Source organism: Gorilla gorilla, chromosome 1 (genome assembly GCF_029281585.2).
Source record: "Gorilla gorilla gorilla isolate KB3781 chromosome 1, NHGRI_mGorGor1-v2.1_pri, whole genome shotgun sequence".
Taxonomy (NCBI): domain Eukaryota; kingdom Metazoa; phylum Chordata; class Mammalia; order Primates; family Hominidae; genus Gorilla; species Gorilla gorilla.
In genome coordinates, this window is record NC_073224.2 from 59,846,174 (window position 1) to 59,872,855 (window position 26,682).

The 26,682-nt window shown below is 34.9% G+C and overlaps 1 protein-coding gene across 1 annotated transcript in view; it reads right to left on the reverse strand.

The window, feature by feature from the left end:
* Positions 1-344: 344 nt before the first annotated feature.
* The window catches only part of LOC115930096 (complement factor H-related protein 4), a 148,275-nt gene continuing 121,937 nt past the window's right edge, over positions 345-26,682 (reverse strand). Inside the window, 11 exon segments of the mRNA XM_063709874.1 lie at positions 345-2,436; positions 5,499-5,681; positions 5,968-6,144; positions 7,711-7,893; positions 10,147-10,344; positions 13,134-13,316; positions 13,596-13,772; positions 15,347-15,529; positions 17,498-17,529; positions 17,531-17,594; positions 18,022-18,216. Of these exon segments, the coding sequence (XP_063565944.1) occupies positions 2,240-2,436; positions 5,499-5,681; positions 5,968-6,144; positions 7,711-7,893; positions 10,147-10,344; positions 13,134-13,316; positions 13,596-13,772; positions 15,347-15,529; positions 17,498-17,529; positions 17,531-17,594; positions 18,022-18,216 (1,772 nt within the window). The 3' untranslated portion in view covers positions 345-2,239.

Below are 26,682 nucleotides of genomic sequence, written 5' to 3' on the forward strand. Positions count from 1 at the left end.
ACCAGTCTCTGAGCTATAACATAGCGACAATCACCTTGCTCCTGTTCCCAACAAGTTTCTCATCTCTAGCTGAGACCACCTCAGCCTAGATTGCATTTTCCAAATCACTATCAGCATTTTGGTCAAAGCCATTTAACAAGTCTCTCTAAGAAGTTCCAAACTTCCCCACATCTTCCTGCCTTCTTCTGAGTCCTCCAAACTGTTCCAACCTCTGTCTGTTCCCCAGTTCCAAAGTCACTCTACATTTTGGTTATCTTTACAGCAGCACCCTACTCTACTGTGTAATACCAATTTACTGTATTAGTTGATTCTCACACTGCTAATAAAAACATACTTGAGACTAGTTAATTTATAAAGGAAAGAGGTTTAATGGACTCACAGTTCCACATTGCTGGGAAGGCCTCACCATCATGACAGAAGGTGAATGAGTAGCAAAGGTACATCTTTCATGGTGGCAGGCAAGAGAACTTGTCCAGCGGAACTTTCATTTATAAAACCATTAGATCTCATGAGATGTATTTACTACCATGAGTGGGGTATGGGGAAACTGCTCCCATGATTCCATTATCTCCACCTGGCCCTACCTTTGATGCATGGGGATTATATAATTCAAGGTGAGAATTGGGTGGGGACACAGCCAAACCATATCAGCAATTATTTTTGAAATTTTATTTATGATATCTGTTGATGAAGTAGAATTAGTCACTGGAATTAATAAAGCAATTTTTTACTTTTTATTCTCCAGTCTCTGCACACCTGTTATTTGAAAACTCAGTTAGATTTGATAGCTTATATCATTCTTCAGTCTTAAAAAGTTATTCCTAGCTTTAGCCACCAAAACATTCTCAGTCTAGCAATTAATATTTCTCATTCTGTACAGGACTAGATCATTATACAAGTTCATGCTTTTTTCTCTATAATCAGGAAAAGTGTTGGGAAAGGGAATATTGTTTTCTTCTTACCCTGCAACTTCTCACTAACCATATGCTAACTGGGGGTAAAAATCTATTAAAGTGAATAGAGATTTCAATTTGTTAACAGGGATATACAATCTTTTCAAAAAATCCTTATATACAAAGAAAAGTACAGAACAGAAAGAGAGTGAAGGCAATTAACAGGAGAAAAGACAAAAAAAATCTGAAGCAAAACTTAATAAGAAATGCAAAAATCATATATGAAGAAACTTTCAAAATATTTGTACTAAGAAAATACAAATGTAGCCTTAAATAAATCAGAAAAAGAATTATTTCCTTAAATAGGAATTTTCAGCATCCTATTTATTTATTTTTAAGACAGAGTCTCACTCTATTGCCCAGGCTGGAGTGCAGTGGCACTATCTTGGCTCAGTTCAACTTCTGCCCCACTGGTTAAAGTGATTCTCCCACCTCAGCCTCCTGAGTAGCTGGGACTACAGGTGCACGCCATCATGCCCAGCTAGTTTTTCTATTTTTAGTAGAGACAGGGTTTCACCGTGTTGACCAGGCTGGTCTTGAACTTTTGACCTCAGATGATTCCCAGCTTGGCCTCTGAAAGTGCTGGGATTACAGGCGTGTGCCACTGCACCTGGCTTCAGCATCCTAAAGTGTCAACATTGCCCAAGTTAATATATACATTTAATGCACTTCTGGCTGTGTTCCCAATGCTCTGAAAGGGTTAGCAAAACCTCTTTTCTTTTTTCACAGGAAAATGATAATAATTCACCTTCTCTAGTACTATTTCCTTTAAATCATGATAATGATGTAATGTCAGTGTTTGGCAGGAAACACTACTTTTAATAAAAATGACCCTATTTGGTTAACTGCATCTAGAGGACCATGGCTACAATAAGGGAATACTACAGTGTGTTTATTTTCACTTACAATGTTAATATCTAATTTTATGGTATTATTACTTCCCCAAATAAAATCTAAAGTCATTTTGTTTCTATGTCTAGGTATACTATACAATATGCAGAAAGCCATTCAGCTGTCTGTCTCTATACTTACTAATTCATTGATAAGAAGTCCAATATAAGAGTAGTTTTTATTATTTTAGTACAAGCATAAGCAATAATTTAGTTTGTTTTAATATATTTTTGAGAATATATTAAGTTGCAAATTGAAACTATTATATTAATTTTCTTTGAAATAAAGTAGAAATTACAACAATATCAGAAGTTATCTTTGCAAGCTTTGAGACCATAAGAGTGAGAAGTGGAAGAAGTGGAAGTTGGACATACATTTAGGGTAACAATGCTGCCTTATTTGCATCTGGGGTATTCCACTATCCCTTCCCGACACACTGCTTGAAATGATAGAATTGATGTATTTGCATTATATCCCAATTTACACATAAATTCAATGGTATCCCCTGTTTTTGCATAATATTTTCTGTCACTTCTTCCTTTTAACTTTATGTTATTTTTATTCATGTTTTCTTCAGTTATTATACATGGATCTGAAAGCAGAAAAAAAAAATTAACAATCATAATCTTCTCTTTCATGAGCAAATAAAATGCATCCTAATGAGTAGTTTAGGATAAAATAAAATTATAAAATAATCCAAATAGTTAATAGTTATTAACTTGTGCTACATACTGACTTTAGCATTTCACAGATATAATAAGTTCAGTTGCACTTCCCCAACGTCACAGCAGAGATCATCAGGTGAGGTGATAAACGTGAACCCTGGCAGTCTTTCTCTAGAGCCTGAACTCTTCTTCCCTAAAACATGTTGTGTCCACCCTAGTGACTTCATATCAAAAAGGATTATGCTAACATGTTCCATTGGAGTCATGGTTACTTATCCTCCTTTCCCCCATTCGACAAGCCGTGACTACAAGCACTCCAAATGTACTCACATTTTGCTAATTTAATTCTATGTTTATATTTTTCTCTTATGCCCACAATGTAGAAACAGAACTGTAGAAAGGTATAATCTTTCTAATAGTCATATATTAAAATGAAACTATATATACATACATACATACATAAATATACCTCAATATCTATCAGTTATCTCTCTATCACCATCATCTATCCCTGTCATCTTCATTTTCTATTTTAAAGAGAGGCAAGGATAAGCACACAAGAGTTAATCTGAATCCCTACATGATTATGGACAAATTACTCTATCTCACTATGCCTTCATCTGTAAAATCAGTAAGATAATGTTACTTCCACATATGGGTTTTCTTTTATAAAATTCTTTTGTAAAAAAATTTATAATTTTTTTTTAAGTTCCAGGGCACATGTGCAGGATGTGCAGGTTTGTTCCATAGGTAAATGTGTGCCATGGTGGTTTGCTGTACCTATCAACCCATACCCTAGGTATTAAGCCTAATTCTTACATGATAAAAATTTCAGTTCTTACATAGTAAGCTTTTCATTTTTGATATCATTCACTCATCTGTCTCTTCTTTTGACTCAAGCATTCTGCATTCTCGTTTAGCCCTTATTAGCATTAGCATTTCTTTAGAAATTTCCCCAATCATATTTTAATACATCTTTCAAGTACTTACTTAAATAAATTTCTTAACATAGTACATATCACTTTTGAAATCCAAAAATTTTTCAGAGCTCTTCAATACATTCAGGGGCTGTTTACAATTCAAAAATAAATATTATTTGAACTCTAAATACTTCTCCAAACATATTTTCCAAAACTTTCTAAAGTTTCCTGCTGCCTGGGAAAGTTTTCCTCATTGCTTTAATATGCCATATGTATATGTAATATTTTCCATAAGGTTGCCTTTTTCCCTAGAATTCTGTGCTTGAATGCTCTTTGCTTCTTTAGTTTTGAAGACTGAAAGTCTTGCTTGTATCATAGAACTGATCTTATATCTTCAGATAGTTATAATCCTTTCCTGTTCTTGATTGTGAGAAGAGGTAATGCTTTTGCTGTGAAACCCATCTTAGGAGTGTCCATCTCTTCAGTCAATCAAATTTAAGACTCAGAATTTATCTCTGAAACCTAACACTTTTCTATGAAATCAAGTTTGAAGATACTTGTAAACTATTTTGATTTGAGGATACTAATTTCTTCTTCAGTCTTGCCACTTGCATAGTTTGGAGCTCAAACTTGGACATGATCATCTACAGAAGTGGATACTTAAGTAGGGGACAATAATTAAGGTTTAGCCCATTGTAAGATCAGCCAAAATATCAGCGTCATCAGTCAATATGAAAGGTAAAAAGTAGCATAGCATCAAAATAAAGGAAATGAGTCACATCATAGAAAACAACTGCTTGTATCATCCTGTACTTAGGAACTTGAGCACTTGAAAAACTCATGAACTTATAGTTTAAGAGCTGTGATAGGAATAGGTTATCTGACATGCAAGGACTGATGGGTGTCCCAGGGCTCTACCTCATAGGCTAGTAGAAACTTGTGGCAAGTTTTCTTTTAGGTTTTCTTGTTGTTGCCATAATCATTGTGGCTTATATTTTTTGAATTGTGTTGCTTCAAGTTCATAGTACTTGTGGGACAAAATTCTGGAAGTATACCTATATTACTGGCTTGAGGGGTTTTTAGTGTATTCATTTTGGTTCTGGTATAAGGGAAGAGGAGAATAAGGTAAAAATGGAAAAGCAATGGGTTATGGAAATGGCTGAAGTTTCGTTAATTTCTTTGTTGCTTGCTAGGAATACTGATAAAATATAAGTAAGAATAATAATCAGAGAAAGAACTTCTCAGTGTTAACCAGCTATGTGTTCTATCAGGAAAAATTTCATGTGTTCAAGTAGGGTTTAATAGTTTGTGGTTTTTTGAAACAATGTTTTCAGAACTGTTTGAAAACTCTTTACCTCAGTGTTAATAATGTGAAAATGATTACTGGTGTTAAGCTGAGATTCCATATTTCATATGTGCACAATAAATGGATGTCATTCTTGAAGACTCATTGTATCCATTAACAAATCGAAGACTCTGAACATTCTTGGTTTTTTCTTTTTCTCTTTTTCTTTTCTTCTTCTTCTATTTATTTATTTATTTATTTATTTATTTTATTTTTTTTATTTTTGGAGACGGAGTCTCCCTCTGTCGCCCAGGCTGGAGGGCAATGGTGCAATCTCCACTCACTGCAACCTCTGCCGCCCGGGTTCAAATGATTCTCCTGCCTCACCCTCCTGAGTAGCTGGGATTACAGGCATATGCCAGCATGCCTGGCTAATTTTTGTATTTTTTGTAGAGACGGGGTTCACCGTGTTGGTCAGGCTGATCTCGAACTCCTGACCTCATGGTCTGCCTGCCTCGGCCTTCCAAAGTGCTGGGACTACAGGTGTGAGCCACCACCCCAGGCCGACATTCCTGTTTTAAAAAAGAAACTTGGTCATTGTTTACATGGAATTTTCCAAGCTTATACACTTATATGTATGAAGATCTGAAAGGCAAACATTCAGCAGAATAGCTGTTTGTGAACACAGTTCTAGGGTAATAACCCATAAAAATTCTAGTATAAAAAAGCAAATATCAAACTTATTACTCTGATTTTCTCAGGATCTAGAATTTTAGGAACTTACGTATGCATCTTGGTGGTTCCGACCACTCTCCATTACTACATGTTACATAATTAGAACCCTGAAGTTCATAGTAGGACTGGCATTGGTACTCGACTCTTGACTGTGGCATATACACTTTTAGTAGAAAGGAGGTGGTACCCCCATTGCTAATAGGTGGAGGAGGCCCACACTTTTCTGAAGAATCTGAAAAAAAAATACTTTATATGTGGGGAAAAATCAATAGTCTTATTGGAATCTTTCTAAATAAAGCTTTTTATATACTCTTAACTGTATCTTATTTGATTTCTTAGGAAGACATCTGCATTTTCAACCTTGTTTTTTTTTTAAAGTCTCAAGATAATTCACACTCATAGGAGGACTACATATATATGTACATATATGTACACACATATGTGTACATATACATATGTAGGTGTCTATTTATTATTTTATTTAATTCTAATAAAAAATACTTGAATAAAATACTTACTATAACATGTTGGGAAATGGGACCACCCATCTTCACCACACACTATGGAACCTGTGGTGTTTCCATAACTGATTTCATATCCATCGTAGCATTCGTAGTCCAATGTGTCCTGGAGCTTAAACCGCACGCCATTACTCTTGGCTCTGGAATTCTCAAAAACAGGCATATCACAAAATTCTGAAACAAAATAAAATTGAGGATTGCTTTTCTATGCCATATGATGCACAACTCCACTAAGAAAGTCCCATTGTAGGGATAAAATTTACCAATCAGTGTTTGCTAAGAAATTAAGTACTATTAAAAACAGTGTGACAATCAGTGCTTTTTGTGCTATAATAATTACAATAGTTAAATATATTTCTCTCTGTATATTCTTTCTTATCATTCAAATCCTGTGAAAATATATTAGAAACATTGGGTAAGACCTATTTTTATTTGTGAAAAATCTCATTGGCTGTTATTAAAGTCTACTACTATGATGCTACAATATATTATTTTAAAGACGATAAAATTTTGTGAATTTAAAAGTTAATGTAACCATTTATGTAGTTATGTAACGATTTACTAACAGTAGGGGTGTATATATTAGATAAAAATTATATTAATTGGATATAAGTTCTATAAAATTTATGAAGCATCCTGTCTTTTATTTCACAAGTTTTAAAGTAGATCATTTATCAAAGCTGAGTAAAATTGAAGTATACACCTTTTTCTTTACACAGAGCCCGTGATAAGTATAGAAATTGAAAACAGTATTCTAGAAATGTAGGAATTCATGTAGCCCCCAAAATTCATGGTAACATTGAGATAATCACTTTGTAAATGTGTCTTTCTTTTTTCTCACTTAGCTTAATATTTTTGACAGTCATCCATGTTGTATTATGTATCAAGGTTCCATATTATCTCATGACTAAAAATAGTTGAATTGTACCCTTGAAAATGAAGTGGATTTGGGAGTATGTAAATTATACAACAGTATCTGGGTTAAAAATACATTAAGCAATTTATCTTTAAAAATCTTTGTGAATATATAAAGAGGAAAGAAAAAAATCAACTTTTGCCACTGAAAGACTTCCTTTGTTCATTATGCAATCTCTTTATCATAATAAGTAAAGGTTGAGCATGTTCAGAGAACTTTACATGTAAAGAATCCATTGGCAGGTAGGAGGTTTGTAAACATTCAGCCCACCCACCTACCCTTTTCCTTTACTTGTTTTCTCTGTAGTAAACAATAGGGTGGAGGTAATTTTTCGATTGGATATCCTCAGTAGCATCATTGATACAAATTATTAAGGTCTGATTCTCCTGATGCTAGCAGAAATTCAGAATTAAGCACTCATTTCTCCCCCGACATGTACAACTTTTCTGAGTGTGAGCAAGGAATGCAATACAAGCAGTTGATAATTTTGAAATACAAAGAAAGGGAAAACAACGAAGTTTTTAATGGCCACTAACACATTTTGCTGTTATTCTCATGCTGCTCCCTAACTAGTCTGTACATGATAAGATTGCTTTTATGTAAAGGCAGATTGAGTTGTAAGAGATGAAATGATCATCTTCCCAAGTAGCCATTACTCTCAACATGCAAAAGACTTAATTTGGCACAGAATGTTGAATGGTTTTAGAAGTATTTGTATCTCTTTACTCCTAAAAGTGTTTTCTGTATTTTTAAGTAAAACACTATCATCTCAAAGAGAGGAACGAAGTTGACAGAAACTGAATGGGAATATGTAAATCACTTACTAATGCAAATTGGTTGTGCTGACCATCCATTTTGCAAACATGTAATTGATCCTGAAGAATTTCCATCTGCTGTTGCATATCCTGGTTTGCATTTATATTGTATTTCTTTATTTAAAATATAAATAGAGGAAGATTCAGAAACGAATCCATTTTCAATTTCTATATCTGATTTTGAGCATGTTCCTAAAATAGAAAAAGTCAAGAAAAAAGTAAATATTTGTTGAATAGTTCTTTTATAGGAGGGAACAAGTAAAAACATGGCAATATGGCAAAACAATGAAACATTTGTTAATGAATTGAAAACAGCAAAACTGGAAGTTTCCTAGACATCTGTGTTCTTAAAGGAAGCCACGAATTTCTGAAGGAAATGTTGAAAACACAGGGAAGGGCAGAATGAAAGCAAAGAATCCTTGAGACTGTCAACAGAGCTCTGGCAGGCCTTGAGGAATGCAGATCTAGCAGACTCTCAAGTCCCTAATGATATTTTGGAAGACTTTCTGGCTACTTTGCAACAACCTGAGTATTTTTGGTACTGTTAAGGGGTCTTAAACCTCCTTAAGTCAAATGCCATTTCCCAGGCAAAGATACGGTACACGCTGCTACCATAGGCAAGAAAGTAATTTTGTAAATCCTTTGTCTCCAAGAATTTAATGTGGTTGTCATCTTAAGTGGGTGCTTAAACCCATATAGACGTGGTGTTTGAGAGGCATGTGGAAATGTAAGCAGAAAAAAGAAAGCAAACAAGATAGCAAAAATAAGTTCTAATACATTAGCAATGTATTTGTTCTTTATATATTAGTAATGTATGTGTTCTATACATTACTAATGGTTATATGTATAAGGTAGTAATTATTTTAGTAATGTATATGTTTTAAGATATTAGTAATGTATATGTTCTTTTCTAATTAGTAATTAGAAAACAAATGTAAATGGACTAATTTTACTATCTGAAAGAAAAATCTTGTTAAAGATGATGCATATTTATAATATAGCATTTGTCATAATCATGAGTTTTCTGATCTATTCTTGCCTACTTTCCTATTAATCTCCTCCAGCCTCTAAACTACAGTGTTGAGTTTCTATTGTAAACAGCTTTATTTTCAATACCTATAAAGTGCTTGACACACAACAATATTTATTAGGTGGATTAATGATAGAGTTGGTGCCTATGGCAGGAGAAAAGGGACTTTTCTTTCAGAGGCTTAGGCCGATTGTTGAGGACAGTTGCTCCTACAAAGGAGTAAGAAGATTCCCATTGTCTTTCATCTCAATTATATCATAATATTCATATGGTTTCTATAATGGAATGTTTGGTAAATTGCAGGCAATACACACAAACAACTTTCAGAGACCCCTTTACCTAAAAAGTGAAAGTCAGCTATAACTGAAGATGAGCCTTAATTTAAAGCAACAGAGCATTAACTATAAAAATAGATATCATATAATTGTGAGAGATGTAGCAGTGACCTTTGGGCAAGCATTATATTTATTTTTTAATTAATGCTATAATTTTATAATCTACTTGAATCAATGCATAGCATGATTTCAATATAAATACTGAAGCAATGTTACTTTAATCTGTAGTCTATTTATTTTGTGCTATTCATGATTTATATTCCTATTGTTACTTGACTATTAAGTGACAGAATCCACTCATTATCCAGAAATTATAAATGTATTCAGACACATTTGGAACTGAAAACTAGCTAGGCTTCTATTTAAAAATAAAAAAGACATATATTCAGCTTGAGAGTTGATATACAAAATTTTCCAGTTAAAGGTCTAGATCTTAGACAGTTAAGGACATACTGGGGTCTCAAACAAGTGGAGTAACTGCCACGAATGCATCTGGGAGGAGGAGACCATTCATCCTCTGTACATGGAACTGTGGTCTGCACATTTGAAAGACTGTAGCCAGGATATCCTCAACTTTTACAGATTGACTCTGTAAATATGTTCCTTCATATTTTGTGTTATACCCATTCTCCAAATAACTGAGAATACATTGTCCGAAAGACCATAAAATGATTAAAAAGTAAATTAGAAACATGAATTTGATCAAAATAGTAAAATAATTTTTAGAATATTTAAATAAGACTGCATCAGTACACAAAAATGATGTATCGCTGAAGGAAAACTAAAGCTACTACTAAATGTTTGTACAAAAAGGTCAGTATTCAATGTTACTTACCTTTAGTTTTTATGATAAAATATGTTTAAATTATATAGGTATTCTCATAAGGTTCCTATATTTATTTCTCATGTGATTTTCATGAAGGTCTCATAACAGAAAAGATCTAGTTTGGTTTTTTTGCATTAACAACTCTTCCTTTGGTACCATTTCTGTCACATAAGACAATGTAATCATTTGTTTGCTCTTCTGTCTCCATTCTTTGCAAGTTTTATGCACATATTGTTGTAAAGAGGTTTGCTTACTGAGGCATGGGACTGTTGGCGACCACCCATCTTGTGTGCAGTGAATGTAATCCCAGTAACTTCCTGAAGGAGTCACAAAATTTTGGTCACAGTAATAGGAGTAAGATTTTCCTGCAGCTACTGGAAAGTATAGTCTATACATGTTCTCATAATATAGATGTCCATGTTGAATTTCTGGAAACTCACAAGGTTTCATTGCTTGTAACAAAAAACAAAAATAGTATAAATAATGTTTCACTGTAACAGACAATGATATAAGAGATGACTGTTTTGATTATGTTACCTTCCACATAATGGTTTTTTTTTTCTTTCCTTTATTTTTTATTTTTTTTGACGAAATTTCGCTCTGTCTCCCAGGCTGGAGTGCGGTGGTACGATCACTGCTCACTGTGACCTCCGTCTCCCAGGTTCAAGTGATTCTCCTGCCTCAGTCTCCTGAGTGGCCGGCACTATGGGCACACACCACCACGTCCGTCTAATTTTTGTAATTTTAGTAGACACAGAGTTTTACCATATTGGTCAGGCTGGTCTCGAACTCCTGACCTCAGGTGATCCACCTGCTTTGGCTTCCCAAAGTCCTGGGATTACAGGTGTGAGCCACCGCGCCTGGCTGGTTTTCTTTTAGATTTTTTTTTAAATTTTATAATTATTTTTTAAGTTCCCTGGATACATGTGTAGGATGTGAAGGTTTGTTCCATAGGTAAATGTGTGTCATGGTGGTTAGCTCCACCTATCAACCCATACCCTAGGTATTAAGCCCAATTCTTCCATGGTAAGCTTTTCATTTTTGATGATATCATTCAATCCTCTTCTCTCCTTTTGATGCAGGTATTCTGCACTCAAGTCTAGCCCTTATTAACATTAGTATTTCTTTAGAAATTTCCCCAAATCATATTTTAATCCATCTTTCAAGCACTTACTTAAATAAATTTCTTAACATAGTACATATCACTTTTGAAATCCAAAAATTTTTAAGATCTCTTCAATACATTCAGGGGCTGTTTACAATTCAAAAATAAATATTATTTGAGCACTACATACTTCTCCAAACATATTTTTCAAAAGTTTCTAAAGTTTCCTGCTGTTCTGGAATGTTTTCCTTATTACTTTAATATGCCATATGTATATGTAATATTTTTCATAAGGTTGCCTTTTTCCCTGGAATTCCCTGCTTGAATGCTCTTTGCTTCTTTAGATTTTAAGACTGAAAGTCTTGCTTGTATGATGGAACTGATCTTATGTCCTCAGATAATTATAATCCTTTCCTGTTCTTGATTATGAGAAGAGGTAGTGATTTTGCTGCGAAATCCATCTTAGGAGTGTCCATCTCCTCAGTCAATCAAATTTAAGACTCAGAATTTATCTCTGAAACCTAATACTTAATTTTTCCTATGAAATCATGTTCGAAGATACTTGTAAACTATTTTGATTTGAGGATACTAATTTTCCTCTGCAGTCTTGCCACTTGCATGGTTTGGAGCCCAGACTTACACATGAGCATCTACAGAAGTGGATACCTAAATAGGGACAATAATTAAGGTTTAGCCCATCATAGGATCAGCCAAAATATCAGCATCATCAGTCAATATAAAAGGTAAAAGGTAGCATAGCATCAAAATAAAAGAAATGAGTCATATCACAGAAAAGAACTGCTTGTATCATCCTGTACTTAGGAACTTGAGCATTTGAAAAACTCGTGAGTTTACAGTTTAAGAGCTGTGACAGGAATAAGTTATCTGATATGCAAGGCCTGATGGGTATCTCAGTTCTCTACCTCATAGGCTAGTAGAAATTTGTGGCAAATTTTCTTTTAGGTTTTCTTTTTGCTGCCATAATTATTTTGGCTCATATTTTTTGAATTGTGTTGCTTTAAGTTCATAGGATTTGTGGGACAAAATTCGAAGAGTATACCTATATTACAGACTTGAGGGGTTTTTAGTGTATTCATTTTCATTCTGGGACGAGGGGAGAGGAGATGAAGGTGAAAACAGAAAGCATTGGGATTTGGAAATGGCTGAGCTTTCTGTTAATTTCTTTCTTGCTTGCTAGAAATACTGGTAAAGTGTAAGAAAAAAACAATAATCAGAAAAAGAACTTCTCAGTGTTAACTAGCTATGTGCTCTATCAGGAAGCATTTCAGGTTTTCAAGTAGGATTTTAGTTAATAGTGCATGGTTTTTATTATACTTCAAGTTCGGGGTACATGTGCAGAACATGCAGTTTTTTTACACAGGAATACATGTGCCATGGTGGTTTGCTGCACCCATCAACCCATCACCTACATTAGGTGTTTCTCTTAATGCTATCCCTCCCCTAGCTCCCCATCCTGTGACAGACCCTGGTGTGTGATGTTCCCCTCCCTGAGTCCACCTGTTCTCCTTGTTCAGTTCCCACATCTGAGTGAGAACATGTGGTGCTAGGTTTTCTGTTCTTGTGATAGTTTGCTGAGAAGGATGGTTTCCAGCTTCCTCCATGTCACTTTTGACATGGACATGAACATATCCATTTTTACGGCTGCGTAGTATTCCATGGTGTACATGTGCCACATTTTCTTTATCTAGTCTATCATTTGGGTCTGGACATTTGGGTTGGTTCCACATCCATGGTTTTTAAAACAGTGTTTTCAAAACTCTTTGAAAACTGTTTACCTAAGTATTAATAATGTGAAAATGGTTATTGATGTTAAGGTGAGATGCTATATTTCATATGTGTGCAATAAATGGATATCATTCTTGAAGACTCATTGTGTCCATTAACAAATTGAGGTCTCTGAACATTCCTGTTTTTAAAAGGAAACTTTGTCATTGTTTACATGAAATTTTCCAAGCTTATACACTTATATATTAAGATCTGAAAGGCAAATATTCAGCAGAATAGCTGTTTGTGAACACAGTTCTAGGGTAATAACCCATAAAAATTTTAGTATAAATAAACAAGGATCAAAGTTATTACTCTAATTTTCTCAGATCCAGAATATTAAGAACTTACATATGCATCTTGGTGGTTCTGACCACTCTCCATTACTACATGTTACATATTTAGAACCCTGAAGTTCATAGTAGGACTGGCACTGGTACTCGACTCCTGACCATGGCAGATACACTTTTTGCGGGAAGGACGTGGTATCTCCATTGCTAATAGGTGGAGGAGGCCCACACTTTGCTGAAGAGTCTGAAAAAAAAATACTTTACATTGGGGAAAAATCAACAGTTTTATTGGAAACTTTCTGAATAAAGCTTTTTATATACTCTTAAATGTATCTTATTTGATTTCTTAGGAAGACATTTGTATTTTCAACCTTTTTTTTTAAGTTTCAAGGTAATTCACACTCAAATGAGGACTACATGTATATGTACACATATGTATTCATACACATATGTGTACATATACATATGTATGTTTCTATTTGTTTAATTCTAGTAAAAAGAAATACTTGAATAAAATACTTACTATAGCATGTTGGCAAATGGGACCAGCCATCTTCACCACACACTATGGAATCTGTGGTGTTTCCATAACTGCTTTCATATCCATCATAGCATTCATAGTCCAATGTGTCCTGGAGCTTAAACCGCACGCCATTACTCTTGGCTCTGGAATTCTCAAAAACAGGCATATCACAAAATTCTGAAACAAAATAAAATTGAGGATTGCTTTTCTATGCCATGTGATGTACAACTCGACTAAGAAAGTCCCATTGTAGGAATAAAATTTACCAATCAGTGTGTGCTAATAAATTGAGTACTATTAAAAATAGTCTGACAGTCAGTGTTTTTTTTGTGCTATAACAGTTAATTACAAGAGAAAAATACATTTCCCTGTAATGATCCTTCTCAGTATTCAAACCCTACGAAAAACATATTAAGACTATTTAGTCAGATCTATTTTTATTTGTGAACACCTCATTGACTGTTATTATAATCTGCCTTTATCACTATAATGTATTATTTTAAAGAAGATAAAATTTTATGAATTTAAAAGTTAATGTACATATTTATATACTCAGTTTACTGATAGGGTTTATAAGTTGGATTAAAATTATATTCTTTGGATATACGTTCTATAAAAATTTTAAAGCATCCTCTTTTATTTTACAAATCTTATATTAGATCATTTATCAAAACCGGTCAAATCAGATTGAAGTATACAGCTTTGTCTTTTGCAGAGCCCATGATAAGCATAGAAATTGAAAACAGTATTCTAGAAATGTACGAATTGATATTTTATAGCTCCCAAATCTCAGAGTAACTTTGAGATAATCACTTTCTAAGTGTAGCATTTTCTTTTTTCTCACTTATATTAATATTTTTGAGATTCATCCATGTTCAATTACATATCAGTAGTCCTTTCCATTTCGTCTCATGGCTAAAAATAGTTGAATTGTACCCTTGAAAATGAAGTGGATTTTGCAGTAAGTAAATTATATATCAATATGTGTGTTAAAAATACATTAAATGATTTATCTTTACAAATCTTGGTGAATGCCTAAAGAGGAAAGACAAAAAAGATAAACTTTTGCCACTGCAAGGTTTCCATTGTTCATTATGCAATCTCTTTATTAATAAGTAATTACAAGTTGGGAATGTTTTAGAGAACTTTAAGGAATCCATTGCCAAGTATGAGGTTTGTAAACATTCAGCCCACCTACTTACCCTTTTTCTTTACTTGTTTTCTCTGTACTAGACAATAAGCTGGAAATAATTTTTTGAGTTGGTTCTCCTCAGTTGCATCATTGATACAAATTATTAAAGTCTCATTTTCCTGATGCTAGCAGAAACTCAGAATTAAGCACTCATCCCTTCCCTGACATGTGCATCTTTTCTGAGTGTGAGCAAGGAATACAATAGAAGCAGTTGATAATTTTGAAATACAAAGAAAGGGGAAAGAACAAAGTTTTTATTGACAACTAATACATTGTGCTGATATTCCCATGCAGCTCACTAACTAGTCTGTACCTGATGGGACTGCTTTTACGTAAAAGCAAATTGAATTGAGAGAGATGGAATGATCATCTTCCCAAGTAGCCATTACTCTAAAAAGGCAAAAAAAACTTAGTTTGGCACAGAATGTTACATGATGTTAGAAGTATTTATATCTCTTTACTCCTAAAAGTGTTTTCTATCTTTTTCTGTAAAACGCTATCACCTCAAAGAGAGGAAAGAAGTTGACAGAAACTGAGTGGGAATATGTAAATCACTTACTAATGCAAATTGGTTGTGTTGACCATCCATTTTGCAAACATGTAATTGATCCTGAAGAATTTCCATCTGCTGTTGCATATCCTGGTTTACAATTATATTGTGTTTCTTCATTTAAAATATAAATAGAGGAAGATTCAGAAACGAATCCATTTTCAATTTCTACATCTGATTTTGAGCATGTTCCTAAAATAGAAAAAGTAGAGAAAAAAGTAAATATTTGTTGAATACTTCTTTTATAGAAGGGAACAAGTAAAAACATGGCAGTATGGTGAAACAATGAAACATCTGTTAATGAATTGAAAACAGCAAAACTGGAAGCTTCCTAGACATCCATGAATTTTGAAAGAAAATAGTGAAAACACAGGGAAGGGCAGAATAAAAGCAAAGAATCTTTGAGACTGTCAACAGAGCTCTGGCAGGCCTTGAGGAATGCAGATCTAGCAGACTCTCAATTCCCTATAATTATTTGGAAGAGTTTCTGGCTACTTTGCAATAACCTGAACCTTTCTGGTGCTATTAAGAGGTCTTAGACTTCATTTAGTCAAATGCCATTTCCCAGGCAAAGATACAGTACACACTGCTACCACAGGCAAGGAAATAAATTTGTAAATCTTTTGTCTCCAAGAATTTAAAATAGTTGTCATCTTAAGTGGGTGCTTAAACCCATATAGCCATGGTGTTTGAGAGAAATGTGGAAATGTAAGCAGGAAAAAACAAACAAGATAGCAAAAATAAGTTCTAATATATTAGTAATTTGTCTGTTCTTTATATATTATCAATGTATATGTTCTATACATTACTAATGGGTATATGTATAAGGTAGTAATTATTTTAGTAATGCGTATGTTCTAACTTATTAATAATGTGTATGTTCTTTTTTGGTTAGTAATTAGAAAAAAATATAAATGGACCAATTTTACTATCTGAAAGGAAAATAAATCATGTTAAAGATGATACATGTTTATAATAAAGCATTTGTCATAATCATGAGTTTTCTGATCTATTCTTGTCAACTTTTCGATTAATCTCCTCCAGTCTCTAAACTACAGTATTCAGTTTCTCTCGTAAACAATTTTATTTTCGATACCTATAAAGGCACTTGACACACAACAATATTTGTTAAGTGGATTAATGACAGAGTTGGTGCCTATGGCAGGAGCAAAAGGGACTTCCCTTCCAGAGGCTTAGGCTGTTGTTGAAGGCAGTGCTCCTATGAATGTGTAAGAAGATTCCCATTGTCCTTTATCTCTATTGTATCCTAATTATCATATAGTTTCTATAATGGAATGTTTTGTAAATTGCAAACAATACACACAAACAACTTTCAGAGACCCCTTTACCTAAAAAGTGAAAGTCAGCTATAACTGAATGTGTCTTCATTTAAAGCAACAGAGCATGAGCATTAGCTATAAGAATAGATGTCATATAATTGTGAGAGATGTACAAGTGACCTTTGGGCAAGCATTGTTAATTAATGCTATAATTTTATAATCTACTTAAATCAATGCATTCACTTTGATATAAATACTGAAGCAATGTTACTTTAATGTGTATTTAGTGTATTTTGTGATCTTCATGACATATATGTGTGTGTGTGTATATATATATACATATATATATGTGTTTTTTTCTTTTCTTGAGACGGAGTCTTGCTCTATCACCGAGTCTGGAGTGCAGTGGTCTAATCTCAGCTCACTGCAACCTCCGCCTCCCTGGTTCAAGCCATTCTCCAGCCTCAGCCTCCTGGGTAGCTGGGATTACAGGCATGTGCCACTGCACCCGGCTAATTTTTGTATTTTTAGTAGAGACGGGGTTTCACCATGTTGACCAGGCTGGTCTTGAACTCCTCACCTAAAGTGATCTGCCTGTCTCGGTCTCCCACAGTGCTGGGATTACAGGACTGAGCCATTGCGCCTGGCCCCTGACTTATATTTCTATTGCTACTTGGCCCTATTAAGTGACAGAATCCACTAATTATCCAGAAATTTTAAATGTATTCAGACACATTTGGAACTGGAAACTAGATAGGCTTCTGTTTTAAAATAAAAAGACATAAATTCGGCTTCAGAGTTGATGTACAAAATTTTCCAGTTAAATATCTAGATCTTAGACAGTTACGGACATACTGGGATCTCAAATGAGTGCACTAACTGACACGAATGCATCTGGGAGGAGGAGACCAGATGTAAATATGTTCTTCCATATTTTTTATTATATCCATTCTCCAAATAATTGAAAATACATTGTCCTAAGGACCATAAAATGATTTAAAGGTAAATTAGAGACATGAATTTGATCAAAATAGTCTATTAAAATAATTTTTGGAACATTTAAATAAGACTGCATCAATACTGAAAATGATGTATGACTCAAGAAAAACTAAAGCTACTACTAAATGTTTGTACAAAAAAGTCAGTATTCAATGTTACTTAACCTTAGTTTTTATGATAAAATATGTTTAAATTATATCGGTATTCTCATAAAGTTGCCACATTTATTTCTCATGTAATTTTCACGAAGATCTCATAACAAAAAAGATCCATTTTGGTCTTTTTGCTTGAACAACTCTTCCTTTGGTCCTATTTCTGTTATGTAAGACAATATAATCATTTATTTGCTGTTCTCTCACTCTTTTCAAGTTTTATGCACATATTCTTGTAAAGAGGTTTACTTACTGAGGCATGGGACTGTTGGTGACCAACCATCTTGTGTGCAATGAATGTAATCCCAGTAACTTCCTGAAGGAGTCACAAAATTTTGATCACAGTAATAGGAATAAGATTGTCCTGCAGCTGCTGGAAAGTATAGTCTACGCAAACTCTTATAATATAGGTCTCCGTGTTGAATTTCTGGAAAATCACAAGGTTTCACTTCTTGTAATAAAAAACAAAAAACAGTATAAATAATGTTTTTCTATAACAGATAATCATATAACATATGACATTTTTGATCAATAAATTATATTCTCTTCTTAGTGTAATGAATTAGGGGTTTTAAGGGCAAGAAAAGTTACAGAAATCCAATGACCTAGATATGTGAAGAGCTGTTTGCTAATGAAGATTGAAGAAAACTGTGCAGACCTATTTAATGTACCCTCCATGAGTACGTATATCGTAGCCCTGGCTGATTAGTGAGCTTCCTGGTTGAGAGATGAAGGCGCTTATTTTACCATTCAGCTCATCTGTCTTCTTTTTCTTTCTGTTCCATCCCATCAGAAATCAGAGCCCTGCCTGTTCTTCTCAGACCAACTCTAGAGTGGGAGATAGTAGTTTTTTGAGGATTTTAAAAAATTGACTGGAAGGAATGTAAAAACTACAGAGAAACATAGGAATTTCTCATTGATCACATCACACAACAAAATAATATTGCTAATTCATGTCTCAAACCAGTTATTAAGACAAGATTTCTACTCTTTATTTAACCAGGAAAATGAACTAGGAATATTTCTTAATATCTAAATATCTAAGAGTGCAATAAGCATTTTTATTGATTTTTAATTTTGATTAGAAAATAAGATGTTTTTAATGTTTTATATACAATATTTTTTACAGTATATTTACAGTTTATTGAGGAATTTGTGTATATTGAATATTTGACATATATGTTTAAGCACTATGTTATTATAAGGCTTATACTTGTATTTCCAAAAAAAGTTTCCATTTCCATGGGATGATTCAGAGATAATTAACTACTTGTAATACCAGAAGAATATTCATTTTTTCTATGAAATATGATCATTGTTCAAGAAACCTTATACTACACATTATAAAAAATTCCAGCATATGCACCACACATACACGCACAATATTGTTTATTATCTCCATTATTCTTTAGTCCACTGGTTTATTGTCTTTCTTTCTTATTTTTTCATTAGCGAGATTTTCAGGCAGTTTCTACAGTCTTGTTAAGTGGATTATAAATGTTGAATTCTTGCATCTCTTAAGTATCTTCATTTAAAAGATATGTGAGTAACTTCTCTAGGTATAGATTCTTGGCCTACAGTCCATATTTCTCTTCACCATTTTTTTTGCTACATTTTTGAAACTTCCAATGTGGAAGTTCAAATATTCATTCAGTTTCATTGCTTATAAATAGCATTTTAATTACTCTGATTTTAGGGTATAAATCCTCAGCTGTGCTGTTTTTGAAGCTTAGCTCAAGACTTCTTTCCCCTATTGCAATAGTCAAATAAAATCTGTCTTGTCATATTTAACAAGTGTCAGATGAATAATTTGTCTTTAACACATCTGGCGTTCATCAATCTATTTCTTTTTGTTTGATTAGAAAAATTTTTCAACCGGTTTCTACAGATTAGTTATGCCGATTATAACTTTGAATCCTTGCATGTTGTAAATGTCTTTAACAAAGACCTGGGAACAATAACTTGTCTTTGTATAGTTTCTTGGCCTATATCCATATCTCTCATTGTTGGTAGATTTTGCCCCCCATTTTTTGAACTTCCAAAGTTGAGCTTAAAATGCCTCATTTAGTTTCATTCCTTCTATGTTACATTCTGTTGTTTCCCCCCGACCACTGTTTGGATATTTGTATTATTTTCTCTTTACCTTTGAGCTTTGCAGATTTCATCATGATACATTATGATACTTCAACATAGATCATTTAACACTAATTCCACCTTGGACAAGCTTGAGTCTTTGGATTTGCAGGAAGTGAGCCTTAAAAAACTCAATTAAAATTTCCATTAAATGGTAGAGCAGAGATTTAAACTTTAGTTTTCTGATTTCAGAACAAGTATAGTTATCTATCTCATGATGGTGTTTCATAGAATGTAAATAACATAGTCTGCTGAGATTTCAAAAAATCAAAAAGGAAGTATAATTAAAAGTAGCTATCATTATCATTAATACCACAAGCTTGAGCCACTTCATGACTTTTCTTTTTTACTGAGAAAATTTAAACCATTTTTATCTTTCTCACATGGTAGTTCTCTAAAGCAAAAAAAAAAAAAAAAAAAAAAAATTCCACCTATGATCTGATTGGCACTGAAGTCAGCAGAACTTAGAGCAGCCTCATTCTATTTCTTAGTCTTCTACCATGTGAATTGTAGACTCACAAGCAGTTATGATGGTTCTATCACAATGTTAACTCAAACTGACCTTAACGTTGATTAAAATACTCACTAATTTTTATAGTGGTTGCTAGTCTGTTTGTACTAGTACTGCTGATTCCTTTGACCCAAGACCAGGATCTTACAGTTACCACTACTAAATTTAATTTTTTTAGATTTAGCTTTGCACATAAGATTCTTCTGGCATTATGAATCTATACTAATGCAGATTCACTATCACCATCTGCTGTAGCATTTCATTTGTGAATTTATACTGCATTTCTCCGAAACCGTTAAACTATGGGCAGACACAAAAGAGTAATGATGCCTGAGAATAAAATGCTGTATCTGATAATCAGGTAGAACATATTTAATAAAACTGCAAACTACTTGATAAATCATCAAACCAGTCAATTTCTCCATCTTTTCCACACAAATTTCAGAAGGTCACTTGCGAAATACTTTTGCAGAAAACCAGATATAGCTGGGATTCAGTTGGTCCAGAAGCATTTGGGCTGATCTAGCATTTTCATAAGCCAACTATAGAATAATTATTTATTTACCTTATAGTTTTTATGCACAGTGAAATTGGTTTCACAGTTACAATAGCTACCTCTCTTAAGAACTCATGCTTTGACAATTCATCTGGGTTTGGGCACGATAATCCGAACACCTTGGGAGGCCAAGGTGGGAGGACTGCTTGAGGCCGAGTTTGAGATCAGCCTAGGCATCACAGCAAGACCTTGTGTCTACAGAATAAAAATAAAAAATTAACTGGGCGTGGTGGCAGATGCCTATATTCCCAACTGCTTAGGAGGTTGCAGTGGGAAGATCATTTGAGCCAAGGAGGTCAAGATTGCAGCGACGTATACTGCGCTGCTGCACTCCAGCCTGGGCAACAGAGGAAGACCTTGTTTTAAAAAGAAGAGGAAAGAACATTTTTCTGTCATGGACTATCCACTTTAAGTATGGTTCACCTTTACAATGCACCGCAAGATAGAAAAAAAAAGAATATGTTTGTAGAGACAGAAAAAATCTTGAAAAAGGCAAAGGAACCATCATAAAAATAAAACACCCTATTGACGTGAGAGACATTTTGCTACATTTGATGATTTGTGGAAATTCCACAAATTCTTCAATACTCCTTCCTCAAAATAGTGGAGCCTAATTCTCCTCCACTTGTTGTGTGCTGGACTTAGTGACTCATTTCTGAAGAATAAATATGGATCAGGTGAGAGTGTGTGACTAGGTGATAAATGACATGAAGGCTTCCTCCTACTCCTCACTCTCTCTCTCTTGAATCTTTAGCTCTGGAGAAATGTAGTTGCCATTCAAGCAACCTGTGGAGGGGACAATCTGGTAAGGTACTGGGGCCTCCTACCAAAATCTGTGTGAGTGAGCCATGTTGGAAGCAGATCTGCAGCCCAGCCAAGTTGTCAGGTCACTGCAGCCCAGGCCAACATCCTTGACAACGACACAGGAGAGCATCTGACACAGAACTAAACAGTAAAGTCACTCCCAAATGCCTGACCCACAAAATCTGTGAGAAAATAAAGGTTTATTGTTTTAAGCAAATATGTTTTTAGCAAAATATGTTTCACAACCATACATAACTAATATACTAGGCTTTAGAGGGTGCTAGTCTCACCCAGTGTATTATTTTGGACATTGGAAGAATAGAGAAATATCTATTCATATACACACATCCATCTGTATAATTCTGAGTAGCAAACATTAAAGAGAATTTTAGTTTACAATAATTGTTTTAAATTCTACTTAGAATTATCTACTTTGGAAAGCAAAGACTTCTCAAAACTCCATATACTAAAATATTGAAATTTATTGTCTCCCCTTTTTTTGTGTTTAAGAGAAAGTAATTTCAGATTTTAAATCTAAGTCAGTATATGGACTGGAACTTACTGCTACATCCTGGAGCAGGTAGGTACCCACCCACTACTAGTGCATTTGCCCTGTTTCCCTGGGTTGTAGGATAAAAGCCATCTATAAACTCACATATGATTAAATCTTCAATTCTGTGTTTTGTCTTTTCAGGTGTGTAGACATCATTTTGAATATAAGGAGGGTTACTTTTTTTTTCTGAAAAGAAAACGGCTGTGTGGACTATGTAGAAATCACTACCCATTAAAATAAAGTACATTCTTGCTAGAAACACAGTAAAAATGCAAATAAGGAAGGCCTGAGTAAGGACTTACCAGTGTTAACCATCCATGTATTCTACACAGAAGTCTTTCAGCTTTTCTCCCTGAGTACTCATATCTTAGCTGTGGTTGACTTAGTGAGAGTCTTTGATACGGAAAGGAGACAGGCAAATACTGGGTAGAAGAGGGCGATTCCCTGTCAAAGGCCCCACCCCAACCCTAAATGAGGACAGGCATGTCTGTTTTCCTGTCCAAAATGTTGCCTTTTGGCTCTCCATGCTCCTCATCCAGCCCCCATATAAACCCAGCACCTTAGCGGGCACACATACGCGGCTGAACAATCACAGCGGAACAAGGCAGCAGAGAAAGAGAGAAGAGGAGGGATGTCTGGATGCCGAGGGAAATGAGTTCCGCTAGGGGAGGTCGGAGAAAAATCTGGCCGCTGGGTGGCCTAACTCCAGGGGAAGACCACCTTCCCACTCCATCCCCCACTTCGGGCTCCCTATCCGACTTGCTGAGAACCACCTCCATCACTCAATAAAACCTTGCAGTCATCCTTTGAGCCCGCATGTGATCCAATTCTTTAGGACCACTGGGCAAGAGCTCAGGATACAGAAGTCTGTCACACTGGCCCCAGGCTCTTGAGATAACGCAGAGGGTCCATTGAGCGGATTAACACACAAGCCGTCTGCAGACAGCAAATCTGAGTTTTGTAACACACGTCCACTTGGGCGTCTGTACTCACAGACACCTACCCTAGACGCTGCCGTGGGGCCAGAGCTCAAAAGCACTCATGCCGGCCTCTGCACCTGCCCGTCTGCAAGCTGCCCCTAGGGGTTTGAGCTGCGGGGCGACAAAGCAGATAACACCCCTCTCGCACGCCCTGCGAGGGGAATCAGGGAACTCTCCCATTTCATCTTGATTGAAAGACAAAGGTGCTTTCATCAGTTCAGTCCTTTTCTTTTTTTCTTTCTGTTCCCTTCCATCGGAATTCAGAGCCCTGCCTTTTCTTCTCAGAACGACTCAATGGAGGGAGCTAGTAGTGTTTTTGTTTGATACCTAATGTAAATGATGAGTGCAGCAAACCAACACAGCGTATTTATACATATGTAACAAACCTGCACGTTGTGCACATGTACCCTAGAACTTAAAGTATAATAATAATAATACAAAAGATTAAATTCATTAGCTTGTTATTCTATTTACTGAAAGCAATCTAAGAAATATAGAAAAAGAAATCTGGGAAGATGGCGGAGGAGGAAACACCTGGAATCTGACTCCTCACCTTTACAGCTGCATGGCCAGAATTTGTCTGATTGTACTATTTTTGGAGTCAATTGAAGGCCTACAACTTCTAGGGATGACTTGGATCGTAAGTTGCACTCACATTCAGTCAATTTTAGCTCCTAGCTCAGTGTCATATGTTCATACCACGCTCCTTAGCCACATGGCAGGCAGCTGTATGTGTATTTATGGAGCAACCTGCACATAGCAGCGGGGAGCCAGAGTGTCGAAAGCAACACGATTCTTCAAATATTTGAGATTTGTGCTCTGATTGCTGGGTTCTTTGATCACAGAGATGCAGACAGAAAGATAGGCGGCCATTGTTTCTCAGCTTTCTCCATTGTTGCAAGCCCCTCCCCTTGGTTGATGTGAATTTGTCCAAGGGGAGATACACCAGGATATTCCAAAGCAACCGCATGAATGGGGAAAATTAGAAAATGACTATGAACACTTAGCAAAAAGTGCAGGCTTGGAAAACACTGGAGACAACCTAAAGTCTATACTACAGGCTAATTCTTGACACAGACATAGCCTACTATATTCAGACAAAAACAATAAATGAAAACAATGCAGGAAGCCCCTCAACAAACATGTAGAAGGAGGAGAATCTGATTCCCATTGTTACCCATTATTAGATTAAAATGTTCAGTTTTCCACAAAAAGAATATTTTGGCAGCCGGACACTAAACACTAGGATGTTCCAAAGCAACTGCATGAATGGGGAAAATTAGAAAATGGCTATGAACACTTAGCAAAAAGTGCAGGCTTGGAAAACACTGGAGACAACCTAAAGTCTATACTACAGGCTAATTTGTGACACAGACATAGCCTATAACATTCAGACAAAAACAATAAATGAAAACAATGCAGGAAGCCCCTCAACAAACATGTAGAAGGAGGAGAATCTGATTCCAGTTGTTACCCATTATTAGACTAAAATGTTCAGTTTTCAACAAAAAAAATTATGTCATACAAAGAAATAGGAAAGTATGGCCTATTAAAAGAAAAAAAATAAACTGAAAGTTTCCCTGAAAAAGCTCTGATGGTAGGTCTATTAGAAACTTTAAAATAACTGTATTAAAGATACTGAAAGAAGTAAAGAAAGATGTGCAGAAAGAAAATGATGTATGATCAAAATGGAAATATGAATAAATGGATAGAAAGCCTGAAAAGGAACCCAAGAGAAATTCTGAAGGCACAAAGTACAATAATTAAAAGGAAAAAAATCAAAAAAGAGATTCAGAGGCATAGTAGAGCAGGCAGATAAAAGAATTAACAATTTTAGAAAAACCAAAATTATTGAATCTGAATAACAGAAAAAGAAATTAAAGTATAAAGTGAAAAGAATCTAAGGAACATGGGACACCAGGAAGCAGACCAACACACACAAAGTGGATTTCGGAAGGAGAAGAGAAAGATGAATAGAGAATGTTTGAAGAAATAATGGCATTAATAGAGACCCTCAATAAGCTTAATGAACTTAATGAGATTAACTCAAAGAGATAGATATCAAGATACATTATAATCAAACTTTAATTTAATTAAGTTTTTAAATTTGTAGTGGTAGGGTCTTGCTCTGTCACCCAGGGAGGAGTGCAGTGGTGTGATCATAGCTCACTGCAATCTCAAATTCCTAGTCTAAAGCAATCCTCCTGCCTCAGTCTCTTGAATTGTAAGGACTACAGGCATGCTCTACTATATCAGGCTAACTTTTTTCTTTAATATAATTTTTTTGACAGGTGCATTCTGGCACCCAGGCCAGAATGCAATGATGTGATCACACCTTACTGTAGCCTCGACCTCCTGGGCTCAAGTGATCCTTCCACTTCAGCCTCTTGAGTAGCTGGGACTACAGGTGCATTTCACCATACCTGAATAATTTGTTGTTGTTGTTGTTGTTGTTGTTTTTAGAGACAGGGTTTTGCCATGCTTGCCAGGCTGGCCTCAAACTTCTGGCCTCAAGCAACTCTCCCCATTCAGTGTTCCAAAGTGCTGGCGTTACAGGAATGAGCCACTATACTTGGTCATAATCAAATTTTTAAATAGCAAAGACCCAGAAAGAATCTTGCATGCAGCAAGAGAGAAGCAATTTCTCACAGGTAAGTATTTCTTAGTCAGATTATTAGCAGATTTCTCATCAGAAGTTTATAGGCCAGAAGGCATTGGGCCAATATGTTCAAAATGCTAAAAGAAAAAAAAGTCTTTCAACTAAGAATCCCGTATCTGTCAAAAGTGTCCTTCAAAAGTGAAGGAGAAATTAATTCATTCCCAGATAAACAAAAGCTGAGGGAGTTTGAGACCACTAGACTTGCCTTTCAAGAAATGTCTAATAGAGTCCTGAAGGGTAAAGTGAAATAATACTAGACAGTAACTGGACATTGCAGGAAGAAATAATGACCTCAATAAAGATAAATACATGGGCAATTTAAAAAGGCTAGCATTATGGTAACAATGGTTTTTGTCTCCATTTTTTGTTTTTCTATATGATTTAAGAGACCAGTGAAGTTTAGAAAAACAATTATTAACCTAAAAGCTTTTATTGTTGTAACTTTGGTTTATAACTCCATATTTCATTTTCTACATAATTTAGGAAACCAATGCATTTAAGTGAATTATTAAGTTTTGGGCACATGATGTGTAAAGATGAAATTCTGTGACATTAACAACTGAAAAGGGGGGATAGAGCAGTTTTTCTATATTAGCGAAGTTAAGCAGGTGCAATTTAACTGAGAGTGTTGTAATATATAATAGGTGTAAATGAGAGTTAATATTCAGCTTCGGAGGAATTTTAAGAAACCATTGGAGAAATTTTTGTGTTATCTTCC